Source organism: Lactuca virosa, chromosome 4 (assembly GCF_052849685.1).
Source record: "Lactuca virosa cultivar CGN04683 chromosome 4, Lactuca_virosa_CGN04683_v6, whole genome shotgun sequence".
Taxonomy (NCBI): Eukaryota; Viridiplantae; Streptophyta; class Magnoliopsida; order Asterales; family Asteraceae; genus Lactuca; species Lactuca virosa.
This window is the reverse complement of record NC_136429.1, coordinates 152,218,727-152,235,388: the sequence shown is the minus strand read 5'-3', so window position 1 is coordinate 152,235,388 and position 16,662 is coordinate 152,218,727. Positions and strand designations below refer to the sequence as shown.

At 35.4% G+C, this 16,662-nt stretch overlaps 1 protein-coding gene across 1 annotated transcript; it reads right to left on the bottom strand.

The window, feature by feature from the left end:
* Positions 1 to 12,479: 12,479 nt before the first annotated feature.
* On the bottom strand, positions 12,480 to 13,250 carry LOC145107556 (peptidyl-prolyl cis-trans isomerase 2). The gene has a single exon (XM_079044460.1). The coding sequence runs from the start codon at positions 13,163 to 13,165 to the stop codon at positions 12,650 to 12,652; it is 516 nt and encodes a 171-aa protein (XP_078900586.1). The 5' UTR covers positions 13,166 to 13,250; the 3' UTR covers positions 12,480 to 12,649.
* Between the last annotated feature and the right edge of the window lie 3,412 nt (positions 13,251 to 16,662).

Here is a 16,662-nt window from a genome sequence, read left to right as displayed (position 1 = left end):
CTTGGCTATTGGGCAGGGGAAGGGTAAGAAGAGGAAGGCTCCTTCCAAGAGCCACCACAAGGGAAAGTCCCAAGATGGCACTTCTTCTAGTGGAACCAAGGATGGTTCCACTACACCCTCCTCCAACCCGAAGGATGCAAAGTGCTACTACTGCCATGAGAAAGGGCATTGGAAACGAAGCTGCCCGAAGTATCTGCAGGACATCAAGGATGGAAAGATAAAACCATCCTACGCAGGTACTTATACTATTCAATCTAATAACCCGTCGCATGCTATTTCTTGGGTTCTCGATACAGGATGTGGTTTTCATATTTGTTCTGATTTGCAGGGCCTAAGAAGAAATAGGGATGTGGAGCATGGGAAGATAAACTTGATCATGGGGAACAGAAGAGCGTCGTCTGTCACCAAGATTGGATTTTACTCTTTAGTGCTTAGTAGTGGGTTAGGACTAGAGTTGAATAATTGTTGCTATTCGCCAGAAATGGTAAGAAACAAAAAAAATTTCATGGTTTATATAAACAAGGTTTTAGATTTTCGTTTGATAATGAAAAGGGTTCTATTAATGCTTTCTTTAATGTTGTTTTTCTATTTTGAAGCATTGCCTTGTAATGGAATATATGAAACTGTGATGGTTGTAGACAACTTAGGAAATGATGTGTTGTATATCGATTCTTCCAATGAATTGGATAATGCATGCTTGTGGCATTGTCATCTTGGACATGTCAACAAGAAACGCATAGCCCAACTCCAAAAGGATGGAGTGTTGGATTCATTCGACCTTAGGGACGATGACGTGTACGAGTCTTGTTTACTTGGAAAGATGACCAAGTCACCATTCACTGGTACTTGTGAAAGGGATAAGGTTTTATTGGATCTCATACACACCGATGTGTGTGGGCCCTTTAGATCCACCACAAAGGATGAAAGTCGCTTCTATGTGACTTTTACCGATGATTATAGCAGATATGGTTATATCTACTTAATCAAGCACACGTCATAAACCTTTGAAAAGTTCAAAGAGTTTAATCAGGAAGTGGAGAATCAGCTGGGCAAGAAGATTAAGATGCTCCGATCCGATCAAGGTGGTGAGTACCTTAGTCTTGAATTCCACGGCTACCTCAAGGAATGCGGAATCATTTCGCAATTGACGCTACCTAGGACACCACAGTTGAATGGTGTGGCTGAGAGGCATAATCGAACCTTGTTTGACATGGTTCGTTCCATAATGAGTAGTGCTTTGTTACCTATCTCATTATGGGGGTATGCCTTAGATACTTGCGCCCATATCCTTAACCTAGTCCCTATAAAGAAGGTTGCCAAAACACCTCACGAGATGTAGACAGGGAAAGCTCGCTCATTGGCACATATCAAGGTTTGGGGTTGCGAGGCTTTCGTAAGACGAGAGACTCACGACAAGCTCGAACCTCGTAGTGAGCGGTGTATTTTCATCGTCTATCCACAGAAGTCCTTTGGTTATCTCTTTTATAGACCGAGTGACAATGTTGTTTGAGTTGCGAGGAGAGGAGTTTTCCGAGAGCGAGAACTCATAAGCCAAGGAGACAGTGGGAGGCAAATCGATCTTGAAGAGCTTCAAGAATCGAACGATGAAGGAACCTCTAACACTGTCGTTCAACCTGAGGAGGAAACTCCTATTGAACCTGTTGACGAGTCCCTACCTCTTAGACGTTCCAGTAGAGTTAATGTTCCACCGGAGTTTTATGGTTTCCATATTACTACTGAAGGTGATACGTTTATTAGTGATATTACACTAGTAAATTTGGATGAACCTAACAGCTACAAGGAAGCCATGGCAGGCCCAGAGTCTGCAAAATGGAAAGAGGCTATGGACAACGAGATTCAGTCCATGTATGACAACCAAGTTTGGAATTTGGTTGACAATGTGCCAGGTCGTAAGACGGTCGGGTGCAAATGGATCTTCAAGAAGAAAACCGACATGGATGGGAAGGTACACACTTATAAGGCGCGATTGGTTGTGAAGGGATTTACTCAAACTCCTGGAGTTGATTATGATGAGACCTTCTCACCGGTTGCGAAGATAAAGTCTAATAGGGTAATGTTAGCCATTTCTGCATTTCATGACTATGAAATATGGCAAATGGATGTCAAAACCGCTTTCCTTAATGGGAAGTTGGCTGAGGATGTTTACATGAGCCATCCAGAGGGTTTTGTCAATATAGAGCATCCTAATAGAGTGTGTAAGCTTGAGAAATCCATTTATGGATTGAAACAAGCATCTCGCAGATGGAATCTTTGTTTCGATGAGAAAGTCAAAGAGTTTGGCTTCCTGCGAAGCGAATATGAGTCCTGTGTATATGTCAAAGCCAGTGGTAGTATAGTTAGCTTCCTTGTATTGTATTTCGATGACATACTGCTCATAGGAAACGACATCCCAACCCTGCAGGAGGTTAAGTCCTGGCTTGGGAGGTGCTTCGCTATGAAGGACCTCAGAGAGGCTGCCTATATTATGGGGATAAGAATAGTGAGAAACAGGAGTAAAAGACTAATAGGACTTAGTCAAAATACTTACTTGGATAAGGTACTAAAACGTTTTAGTATGGAGAATTCCAAGAAGGGGGAGTTGCCGATCCAAAGCAATACCAAGTTGAGTAAGACTCAGAGCCCGAGTAGTGAGGCCGAGATAGCAGAAATGAGTCGAGTACCTTACGCTTCCGCAGTTGGCTCGATCATGTATGCTATGACTTGTACTCGCCCTGATGTGGCCTTCACTTTGAGCATGGTCAGCAGATATCAAGGGAACCCTGGTAGAGCGCATTGGACCGCAGTCAAGAATATTCTTAAGTACCTTCGGAGGACTAAGGAATGGTTTCTTATCCTCGGTGGGAGTGATGACTTAAGAGTACGAAGGTACAATGACTCCAGTTTTCAGACAGACCGAGATAATTAACGATCTCAGTCAAGCTGGGTCTTTACCCTAAATGGAGGAGTAGTGACTTGGAAAAGTTCCAAGCAAGAGATCGTGGCTGATTCAACATGCGAATCAGAGTACATAGCAGCGAGCGAAGCGTCGAAGGAGGCCATATGGTTGAAGAACTTCATCGGAGACCTTGGAGTTATACCAGCCATAAAGGAGCCTATGGAAATTTTCTGTGATAACGAAGGTGCGGAACCGAGGGATCATGGCAGATCCAGGCATATCGACGAGAAATATCACTTTATTAGACATCGGGTAGAAGAGGGACTCCTCGTAGTAAATAGGGTATCGTCAGAAGAAAACCCAGCAGATCCCCTTACGAAGGGACTGAGTAGGGTTAAGCACTTGCAACACGCTAGGAGCATTGGGCTGAAGGACGATATAAGTTTTAGTGATTAGATAGTTTTGAAACATGTAATAGATAAATTGTAATTAACATTTGATGATTAAATAAAGAAGTATTGTTTATAAGTAAAGTTACTGTCTTGTGTTAATTATTTACCTATTGTTTCACTTTGCATGTTTTAAATTCTTGAATAATAAGATTATTCGAACAGTCCACAGTCGTTCATATGTTGGAAGTAGATATGAAAGAAGACTGTTGTGAATGGTTTGTAGACTGTCTAAAGTGTATTAGACATAGCAAAAGTTTGTTGCAACGTTCATGAGTGCTTATGAAATAAGATTTGAGCATTGGATTAAACCCAGACTTACTTGTATCACTTCATGGAATTTATCACGAGTGATCGTAAGACGATAATATCATATGGTCTTTAAACCTAGATATATGGTTTATTGTTTGCGAGTTAGTTGTGCATTGATCATGCGTAAACGCATCAGTAACTTGATGTTATAAAACGCATTGTTGTGCATGATTTGATGAGTGAATAGTAAATGCATATAAGTCAAAGTTTATTTGTTCCTTTTATCCTAAGATGGTAAAAGCGATATTTGGGCCCCTCGATGATTTGGTTTGACTTATGTGTCGGGCCCGGTCAGGACTGAGTTGATGTGTTCAATTAAGTTCTATGTCAGACAAATCAGATATCGAGAAACAAACTGCAGGACAATAAGTATGACTATGTTCCATGTATTTGTCCGCACGATAGGACTATACGATCCCTTATCTAAAGGACGAGTCAGAGTTCGACAGCGGCTTTTGAGAGCTACGATTGCTAATCGGATGTTGAATTCGTACTTGCATCTATAGTTATTAGACTTATCCAAGTGGGAGACTATTGGATTAGTGTCTAAGTCCATAACTATATTTGGTATGTACTTGACCCGGTTGTAGCATGGTCCTTTTGGGTTGCCTTCGCCGGAGCAACTTGAATGGATGATTAGTGAAGAAAGAGGATATTATGGTTTATTAATATATTATATGAATAATATATTAAAAGAAAAATCATATTGATTAATTAATATTGGTCAAAAACTAATTAAGAAATTAATTGTGTGATCAAAAGATATTAATTTAAACTTAGAGGACTGGAATTGCAATTATAAGATAATTGGATTTTGGGCTGTGGATCTCATGGATAAAGGAGTGGACGAAATTAGGGTGGAAGCCCACCTTGAAATCGTCCAAGCCCTTGTTCCAGAAGATTCCATTGGACTGCTTAAGGCCTAAGCTATCCAATTAGGGTTTTGACTGAAACCCTAGCAACACCACTATATAAGGAACCCCTAGGGCTTCAGAAATCGGTCACTGGAAACCCTAAGAAGTCTTAGAGCCGATTTTGAGCCTCTCATCCTCTCTCTCTCTCCAAGATCATCCACCTTGCTTGGGTGTTTGTGATCCATCAGATGCATCACATTTGAGGTGCTAGGTTCTCATAAGCTAAAGATCTTCAAGCAACAATCAAGGTAATCATCTAAACTTGTTTTATTTGTTATTTTAGGATTTTGTATGCTAGATCTAGGGTTTGTAATCCTTGGACAATTTGCATGTACAATAGAGAAACCTAGATCCAAGGATTTAGGGTTTTTGCATGTGCACCATAGGATTGATGATTTGCTCAAAATACATCACTTTAAGAGTATACAATTTCATATCTCTCGCGAGATTTCCTCTTAAGACATAAACCCATTCATTGAAGTTGTATCTAGTGAATGTTATTGTTTCATTAAGTCATTAAAGAAAATGACAATTCCTTGTAACGAGAATGGATTATTTAACTACAAAATTTTAACAAAATTCATTTAGTATTTTAATATTTAAACTATTTAATAATCAATACCCTTTTAGTTTCTAAAAACATTAATTATTAAAGTCTAGAATCTAAGTTGTAAAACAAATAAATGGTTAGGTATCCTTTATCGCATTCATTTGAATTCAACCCGGTAGATATCAATTATCACTTATATCTTACTATATAATTCCTAGATTTATGGGATTGCTAATAACAAATTTAATTAGAAATGTTTGATCTCATCTATACCTCAGGTCTCTCTTACTTCGGTGACCTTTATCACAAAAGATTTTTGATCAAATCATCCAAATTGAAAAACTTGTGTAATCGACCTATAACTTGGTTATAGAAATCGCGAAGACACCTCGGCCATCAAAAGATAACACTAAGCGGTTAGGTATTCTTTATCTCATTAGTGCATACAAGACATGTGCGAGTGTTCTTCATGATGGATTGCATAGATTTGAGGTTTGTAAAAGGGTGTTTTATATGTTTTATAATTCTAGTCTTAAAAACATATGATATCATGGTTATTACATGCATATAATAAACCATGGTACCAAGTTTCAAAAGAAAATCACTTTTAGAGATTCGATATAAAAAGCTAGTTTTTATATAATTTGATGCGATTCATTTTAATAACCAGTATTAAGTTTGAGTGCATTTGAACCTTTAATATCTTTAATAAAACTTCATTTTATTACTTATATATTTGGAGTTTGTATAAGTTGCAAAAATCACTATTTTAAAAATTATATTTGAGTATTTCAAAATTTAATGTTATTAACGTTTTTATAAAACCAAATTTTATTTTAAAACAATAATTTGTTACATCTTATGTCCACATTATAAATTTTGAAAACCAAACTTCATGTGATGTTTATTTTGTCCAAAAATTATTTTAGCATGTGAAAAACGAATTTATTAACCACACATAATAATTACATAAAATAAACAACACAAACATGCATAAAATATATGTGCATAAACATAACCAACTAATGAGATTTTTTATGAGCCAACACAAAAAATGTCAAGTCCATTCCTAAAGGGACATTTTAAGGGACCAAAAATTTTCTTGTAATGTCGTTGTAGAAGCTCCCACTTGAGAAAACATCATTTGCTTGCAAAAGATTGGAAAAGCTTCTTGAAAACAATATTTCAGCAACTGTCGCTAAAAGTCCAACAACCCTTTGTAAACAACATTAGTGACATTTTTCAAAAACTGACACTAACATTCAGCATGATCATAAACTCGAAAATTGCTCTTTGGTCTTCAAAATAATGGCTCCAACTTCATTTCTTGTTACATTTTTGTACAAATAAATTATTTCTAACAACTAATCTATTATTTACAAAAATCAACCAAGAAAAGTAACTTATTTAATTTATTATATACCATATGAATAAATTTTATTATTACAACCATTTTATAATAAAAACAACAAACACAACAACACAACAAACACAATGGTCATTGGCTAGTTTATACACATCATACATATCAAAATACACATTAAACAACCTTTATTTTTTAAGATAGCTTTAAATGACAAAAGATGCATGAAACTTTTGTCACATAAAAAAATAACAATTATAAAGTTGTCATAGAAAATATGTATGAACTTGTTTTTATACAAAACCAAGTTATCCATATTCTCCAAAAACTAAGATTCCAAAAATCAAAAAATCTAAGCAATCTTGCAAGGTGGCTCTTGATACCAATTGTTGGGTTTTTATTCAAAATTAGTTTCAAAAACATAAAATTTAGCAACGGAAGACTTGATAATTTCGAATAACATAAACAAGTTTATAGCCACCAAGGATCATCTTGCAAGTGGTAGAAAGATTAAACACCAACCAACGAAGAGATAAAGAAATCGCAACCTTTGTAGTTCTTTGGGTCCTCTTGGTAGGCTTGGAAGTTGATGAAAAATAATGAACTTAAGAGACACCAACAATGACTCAACTAGATATAGAATGCTAGTTCTTTTGTATAAAACTCTTAATCTCTTAAGCTTAAATTTCATAACTAAAATGAACTTCAAGAGAGAATAAGAATAAGCAAGTAATCTTCAAGAAATGATGAATGAGAGAGAGAGAGAGAGTACACATGCATAAGCATGTTACAGTCTTGGAGGCCAAGAGAAGCAAGCCAAATGCAAGCCTCATAAAGTGTATATATTACACAAAGGGTCTTAAGCCTTTAAGACAACTCATGCCCCTAAGATATGGTGTCCCCCATGCTTAAAAGAAGCTCTTTACTTGTGACATCCCTATTTTCACGACCAGAAAAGACCGATTTTGTTTATGCTTTATAAAAATCAGAGTAACTATTTTAATAAAAACGTTGCGGAATTTGTTCCCAGAAAAACATGATAAATACGTTATCAAAGCATTTCCGAAGAAATGTATTTTTATTCATTTTTAAAACATTTGGGATGTCATTGTCAATACAGAAATATAAGCATAAACAAAACTTACATTCATTATCACTAGTGATTTATATCTCCTTAATCTCTCAGTGTAATGTAACTTCATATCGACACATGTGATACAAATAAGCTGGATTGGGTCAGGTTGGGAAACCTAGTGAGTATATAGGGTTTTCAACCTACAATAATATAATTATTATGTTTAATCATCAAACAATTAACCCAATTACCCATCCTCGTTATCTTATTTACTCTTAAGGATCTACCCTAAGAATCAGCTATTTCTTGTTCATTCATTCCTAAGGATCATCCTAAGGAATCGGCACGAAATCCATCGTTGCCAGGGTTTACTCAACAGGCACTAAGTCGCATAGTCGTCAGGGTTTATACAACAGGGTACATCTGGTGAACACGCAGTTCAAAACATTTGGTGAACACTTCGTTCAAAACATATGGTGAACACTTAGTTCAAAAAATACCGTGAACACTTAGTTCAAAACATATCGTGAACACTTAGTTCAAAAATACCTAGTGAATACGTAGTTCAAAAACACCTACAACTTACGAGCCTGCTAGTGTTCCACTGGACTGTCAAGAATACTCTGTGGTCGTCATCTATACTCCGCTAGATGGCTAGATCATCTTAAACATTGATGCCTCTCATCATTTTATCACACATCAATTATTTCATCTACCCATGTTTTACCCAACATTTTTGTAGATATAAAATACATATACAGTTTAAATCATTTAAAACATGTATAAATCGTTCATCCCTTATAGATATCAAGAACACAGATAATATGCACACATAGCAGGTAATTTATATTAAATCTTCATATCTATGTGTAAGATGAAAGTAACTATGCACTCACTTGAAAAGGTGGTGACTCGGCACTCGGACAACACTTCGTTACTCTTAAAACAATTTCCTTCGACATAACCTAGTATCATTACCACTAGGGTTTAGTCTAATATTCACTGAGACAAATTAATAGTCTAGCTATTATTACTATTATATAAGCGTTAAACAATACTCTTCACCCACTATGTACAGACAGGGGCCAGACATAAAACACCGGAGGGCAGAACCATTTTGGCATATAGCACTTCTGAAATCCAACAACCCTATGCGGCCTTTTAAACCAGATTCCCCGTACCACGAGTGGTTAAAAAGATATTATAACGACACTTATATAACCCATAATAATATCCTAAATAATTATTATAAAGTCCTAATAACGTTACTATAATTAAATAAAAGCTATATTAAAAATAGCGTAGGCGTAACTCACTTACAGCGGGTTTTCTCGAAAACCAGGCTTCGCTTGGAGCAGCGTTTCTAAACCGAAAGGCTCTTTTCTCGGGGCTTCGGGAGCCTCGGGGCTTTCTTCGGGTGCTAGGGGTTTACCTAGGCTTAGAGGGGGGTTTGGGGGGCTAGAAGAGAGTTTGGAGAGAGAGAGAAGAGGTTGGAATGGTGTGAAGAATGATGGAACCCGACACCTCTATTTATAGGATGAAATCCTGCTCTACTCGTCGAGTAGGAGGTCCTACTTGTCGAGTCCATGGCCAGGTGTCACCATCTGGTGGCTTGCCTTGGGGAGAAAGCCTTGGCCCATATTCAGCCACGTCACCCGATTTCGCACAGCACCCTGCCGACTTCTAAACCCCGTAACTTTCGCATACGAGCTCAGTTTTCGAAGTTATTTATATTCACGCTTAGGTAAAAACAAGATCTACAACTTTCATTTAGACTCCGTCGGCTAATTCTCGACCTATCTTAAATTTAACAGTAGGAGGAGATTAGACTGTTAAGTGACCGCGAAGAATTCGTAACTCCTTCATACGGACTCCGTTTTCATCTGTCTTTTTATCGTTGAGTTCCTATTAATGAGATCTTCAACTCTCATTTAGGTTGCATAGGCCAAAAACCGCTCGAAATAAAATTCGAGTTTCGGGCCGTGCACTGTTATGTCAAATCTTAGAAAATTCATAACTTCCTCATACAAAGTCAGATTTGGGCGTTTTTTTTTTGTATGTTCTCAGTTTAACATATACTACAACTTTTGTTTAGATCACTAAGACTAAAAAGTCCTCTATCGTAAATTCACTATTTACGTCTCCCGGTGTCGTGTCGGTTTTGCAATAAAACTTCGACGGGCCATAACTTCTTTATTATAACTCGGATTTCGGCGTTCTTTATATGTACGGAACCCTTGTGACATATACTGTAACTTGGTTAAGATTAATCCTTCTAAATAATCTTCCATCAAAAAGTCATTTTTAACGCTCATTGTCTCTAAATTGACTAGCCCGAATCTGCGGGCGTTACATTACTTTTGATTAAACTAATCAAAAGTCCATACACTCTTTCTTTCTCTCAATTTTCGGTCATGTTTCACAAAAAGAAGACAAAAGTTTTATATTTTATAAACCAAGTTTATAAAATATAAACTTTAACTTTTTGGTAAAAGACAAAAGAATTTATTTAGTACAAAATATTGTACATGGCTTATTAATTCATACCACATGAGCTATATAATGTTACTTGCTAATGAAAATTATTATTTCCAAGAAATAAATAATTTCCAATTTAATTATAAAAGTTTATTGAATATTTATTAAAATCAATTTCTAATAAATAATTAATTATATTAAGTTGTTGCTAGTGTGACTCATTGGTATCATATGTTAAATAGCAATATCAGTTTAATATGATTCTTAAGCATACAAGATCATTCAGGGCCTGTTACTCACGATATATGTATGTGGATAGGAGATTTGATTGCTCAGTGTTAGAGTTGAGATCTTGTGTGGATGCATTGTATATATGATAGAATATGTGATATACTGGGGAACTCACTAAGCTTTATGCTTACAGTTTTGGATTAAATATTTTGCAAGTGATTCGTGAGAAAAGCACGTCGGGACTATACATACGCATCGAAGATGTTCATTTCCGCAGTTTGTAAGCTTAACTCTAATATTATATGGTTTTAATCAAATGAATGCTACTTGACGGTTTTTGAAACAAAGGTTTTAATTGGTTATTATATTTTAAAATTGATATTTTTTTTTCGGGTTGTTACATAAAGCCTCAAGAAAACATTAGTTGGTTAAAGATTGGAGGCAATCCTACGAGGGCTTTAGCGGTGAAGGTGGTTCTAGGCTAATTATGCATATGCGAGAAGGGATTTCACATGTTGGGTTAAAAGAACTACTTTGATACTTCGAGTTTGGTAGATGGGACTGGCTATTTATTGTAAAGTTTTAGATGATCAAACTCTTGATCCAATTCTCTTTCCAAGTCAGTCGATAATTGTCAAGCCACAGTTATTTTTCCCCTGACCGCGTCCAAATGTTAGTCTTAGTTCTTCCATTGTTCCATGAAAAATGGGAAGATTAATTCCATCCAAATATAAGATCACTTATTTGAAATTCAGAGATTTGGTTAGGACCTCCAAACATAAAAGAACTCGTTCATGCCCGTACAATTCGTATATTCATTTATCCCAAAACAACTATATGCCATATAATTTCACTCACAATGGGGAGCAGAGAACGACTAATTCGGCCAACTTGAAATCTTAAAAACTATTAAAATGGGCAACATTGTTGGCTTCCAAATGGCAGGTGCATACCAAATTCTTAGGAGTATAATCCAAGGTGAAGGAAAAGTCAGTGTTCCCTAATAAAGAGTCTTGTCCATAAATATAAGAGGCGCATGTTTGTGTGTCCTTTTCAAATCAGGAGTGAACACCAAATCAATTTTATGAGTGTTCAAGATACTTAAATGAAGAATACCTCAAACAATCTATTTAATCAAATTCAGGAGTTGGTAGATTTTGATACAATTGTGATTAAGTTAAGTCTAGAGGCAAATCTATTGTCTTATATAGTTTTGAGATTCTATGTATATTAAAAAACACGATACACAAAAAATATATATAAGATGATAAATCAAATATCCTCCTATCTTTTATTTCTACGGATCTTCCTGCTTGTTATATCAAAACAAATATCAAAATCAAAAGAATGGATTATCTATGGCTCCTTGCTACTTATTGGGCATTGAGACAGATCTTCTCTGTGAGATTATCTTTTGAGTCTTAAAGCTTCAAGTGATAGGTTTGGCACTTCATGCAGAAGTTTAATGAAGTCACTCAGGTGCAAGGAAGTCATATACTCCTCTAATCTGTGATTCTACTATTCTAGTGTTGCTTTTAATCCTTTCATTCTGGAAAGTTGAGTACACTAGACAAGTCGTTGGCATATAGATACCTGTCACAACTTTAGTTTTTCCCTACCTAGGGATCATTAAAGATCACCATTGACTGCCCTAGTGGACGATTTGCAATCGCATGAAACTGTAAAGAAAGCATGGGTGATTGATTGTGTTTTTGTTTTATTGGCAAATCAAACCGGAGATCATGGAAAAAAGGGTACTGGAATTTGATGCTTTGAGAATTGATATGGTTGTTTGGGTTAATGTTTCTTCTTCTACAAATCGCATGAAACAAAAAATCTTCCCCTTTAAATTCGAAGAAATCGTTTGGTGATCTTTTCTAATGTCTTTATTAATTGTGTTTTTGCTTTTATATAATCCGTCCACTGTTCAAAAAATACGACGTATAAACCTTTTAAGCTTTTTATTTCAATAGAAAATAAAAAGTTTCCAAAACCCCATTATAATCTATTGAAAAAAAACATATCCACCAATCTGGTAAAATGCCTAACAACACAAAATCTTTAATCCCACTTTGGGTAATAGATCCAAAAACACAAACAGCTTCAAAACCCCACATACGTTTAAACCAGATTATTAGTTAATCATCAAATTTAGAAAAACCCACGATAATTAACATCAAATTAAGCAAACCCCACGATAATGGAAGATCATAACAGTGAAAGTGTGAAACTAATCTTATTTATACCAAGCATAAAGTCAACGAAACCACCCACACACATAGATAAACCCTAAGAACAACCACCATGAAAACGATTAAAGATCACACAGGAAAGGAAAAATCAGAAAGATATAGAAACTCATCCAGTCTGATACAGATCCATCAGAGTTGACCGCAATCGGCGACGACCACCGGCTTAGAGGTGCTTCCGCTGCCAGATCCAACCTTCTCGATCGCCTTCACAACATCCATTCCTTCAACGACCCTTCCGAACACGACGTGCTTGCCGTCGAGCCACTCGGTTTTAGCGGTGCAGATGAAAAACTGCGATCCGTTGGTGTTGGGACCGGCGTTGGCCATGGAGAGGATACCTGGACCGGTGTGCTTCTTGATGAAGTTCTCATCGGCGAACTTGTTTCCGTAGATTGATTCGCCGCCGGTTCCATTTCCTCTGGTGAAGTCACCTCCCTGGCACATGAAGTTAGGGATCACACGGTGGAAGCAGGATCCCTTGAAATGCAAGGGCTTGCCGGAGGTACCTTTTCCCTTCTCACCGGTGCACAGAGCGCGGAAGTTCTCGGCGGTTCTGGGAGTGGTATCGGCATACAGCTCCATGACGATCCTCCCGGCGGGGGCACCACCGACGGTCATGTCAAAGAAAACCATAGGGTTAGCCATTAATGGATTTTTGGTAAAGATTATCCTCACACTATTTCCCAGAGTCAAAAACAGATGCCGTTTAGGGTTTAGGGGTTGAAGTCGTCTGAGGTTATATAGTGCGCTCGACGATTGATTTTTTATGCAACACTCATCTATGCCGTTGAAAGTTACACGTGTCGTGAGCTAAAGGTGTCGTGGTGAACTAGGGTTAGATGACACTTAACCATGGTTTGTTATGTCACGAACGAATCACGTGGTATATGCTGCCTAAATATTCCCAATATTTAAAAAAATAAAAATAAAAAAGAGTTTATTTGTGTAGACTCAAATTAAAGTGAAGATGGAAAACGATTTAGGTGCTGTTTGTTTTTTCGAAGCGAAAATTCGTAAAGTCTGCGGATCACCTTTGCAATCCTCTGTAGCAGAAGAGGTGGAACAAACGGCTGCAGCCCATAATAAGAAGCATGTTTGTTTTTTAACATCTGCAGACTGCTGCAGTAAACTGAACTTTAAATAAACTAATTTTATAAACTGAAAATAGTTTTCAACACTAAAATTTAAATAATTCTAGTCTTAAAACATTGAAAAAATACTAAAAATAACATGTAAAAAAACAAAAATATAAAACTTTTTAAAAAAACTTACAAAAATATAAAAGAAGCTAACAGCTTTATTCTAGAAAAAAAACTAATTTTAAAAAACATAAAAAAGAAAATAATAAAAAAATTAAGAAAGAATTGCAAACGATGTCTACAAAGTTCGTAAAAAATTACACACGTTAATAAAGATGAAATTGAAATTGAAACTGAAAATATTATTAACAGAAACGGTAAAAAAATTAAAAAAATTAAAGTTTTTTTTTAAAATTAAGTTAAAAAAATTTGTGGAAACTATAATAAGAAATTGTATCAAATCTGTAAATAAAAGTTTTAAAAAAAAAAAAAGTTATACCAACATTCTAAAAAAAAACAATTTAAAAAAATGAAAGTTGAAGAGGTTTGAAGAGGCAAGTCAAGTGCTGCGCCACGCAGCACACGCGCAGAGGTTTTGCAGTCTGAAGTCTTCCAAAAAAACAAACTGTTGCGAGAGGGAAAGTGTTGCGCGTGTGCTGCGCCGCGCAGCAGAAAGTGGTTTGAAGAGGTTTTCTAAAAAAAACAAACAGCACCTTAATGTTTAGGCCGAAAGGTATATAAGTCACTGAGCAACTCGCGACGAAGTTATAGGAAGGCTACGGTCTTTCTTAGGTCATCTCCAATACATCGAACTCATATGTGTGCAATGGATTGACACATTTACATTTTACTCATTATACAACTTTATCTATTAAACTCTACATTTCATTAAACTCTATACAATTTAATGGATTGTCACATCATTTATCATTTTCTATTTATTTATTGTAATTTAAAAAAAAAAAATTAACATGAAATTAAAAATTAAAAACTACACTTAAAATTAACATTAATTAAAATTTTCAAATTTCAAATAAAAAATAATTTATATATATATATATATATATATATATATATATATATATATATATATATATATATATATATATATATGTGTGTGTGTGTGTGAGAGAGAGAGAGAGAGAGAGAGAGTATAGAGTTTAATGAGGATTCAACTCTCCATTCTATTGAATCCTAATCATTTTTCCAAAATAGGAATTTTGAGTTTAATGAGATTACCCCATTAAACTCCCATTAGAGATGGTCTTATCATTATGGTTATGGTGGTTCGTGGTATGTGTTAGCGATGGGTTGGCTATTTTCACTAATCTCCTTCTTTTTCTCTTTTTCTCTTCTTCTCTTTATTCATCTCTCTTTTATTATCGCCCCATGGCTATTTGTGCTTCAAGTTTTGTTGTTTATGAATTCTGAGTAAAAGGTGTACTGAATATACAAATTAGAAGTTGAGAGGATGAATGCATGTAAATTGTTAGATGATATGTGTGAAATAAATGTTATCCATTTGACAATTAGTGGAGACGAGTATGGAATAATTAATAGTCTATGATTTTGTTTTATTGGTATTTTGGTATGTAATAATAATGATATTATATGGTTAATAATTATTATATTTATCTATTTTATTTATGTTTTTTAATAAAAAAATGAAAATGAAAAATAAATAGATGATAGTGGAGTGGTGAGCATATCAAAGTGGTGTGGTGTTGGAATGATGATGACATTAACATTTTTCATGTGGCGATGTAATGAGTATATCGGGCGCGTTTGGCATGAATCATTTGAGAGTTTTTAGTTTTTGCTAAACGTTCCGTTTTAAACTGAAAACTTTATTTGGCATTATAAGCTTCTACCATTTAATTTAAACAAAACGCTTCAAATCCAAATGTTACTCAATGTATCGTGTAACAAAACGCTATCAGGTACAAGCTACCCATCATATGCCCTTAGAATACGACAATTGTTTGCAATGGTGAGATGACTTTTGAAGCCCAACTTGATGTTTTGATTCACTAGACTTAAAAGATTACAATGTAACTAGAAATAATGTTATTTGTGATTTTAATATCAACTCATTCTAAAATTTAATGTTAAAAGAGGATCACATTCCAATCTAATACATGTATCGTGGTGATAATGCACACTTATATAAGATGAGTTTAATCTTCAACAACACGAATGATATGGGTTTAAGCTAGAGGTGCACAAAGTAAACCGGTTTATTTTTTTAACTGGTCTAAAAAAAACCAAAATCGGTTTTTCTATAACAGGTTTAACTAAAAAGGAACAGTCACTTTGATATAGATTTTTATAAATAATGGAACCGGTTTTTATCATAACCGAACTGAACAGGTTTTTAATTGAAAAACAAAATTAACACAATTTCACTTCCAAAAAAACGAACCGATTATATAACATCCCTTGTTAGGGTCTAGTTGAAAACATAGTTAAGAAACATTTATGGAACTTTTCCACATAATTTCAAATTTTATTATTTCATGGAACTTTTCCACATAATTTCAATTTTATGTTTGCAGGAAAATCACTTTGGTCCGAATATAGTAAATTTATTCAAGTTTGAAAACTAAATTAGGTTGTTAACAATAGACATATCAAAACAAAGTTCAAATTCCTCATAAATTGGGTCTTCTGAATGTCCCGCTCATCTATTTCCTCAACCCCTTCAATCTGAACAAATATCAAAAATAAGTTACGCATATGGGTTTGCCTAGTCAGTTACCCGATGTTGATTTATTTAGAGTAAGTGATGAAAATCCAACTTACTTGAATCAAACCTCTAAAAACAATAAAAAAACACATAGAACTGTAACACCCGATTCCCGGTATATATTCTAAATTTAAAAATTGTATGTTTTTACACTGGGACTCGGCGAGTTGGAGGCCCAACTCGTCGAGTAGACTAGACTTTTGACGCGGGTTTTAAGTGACCTACTCGACGAGTCGGGAGCCCAACTCGGCGAGTAGGACTGTCTGGATGAAACCCTAATATTTAGGGTTTGCACCCTATTTAAGCACCTTATCTTG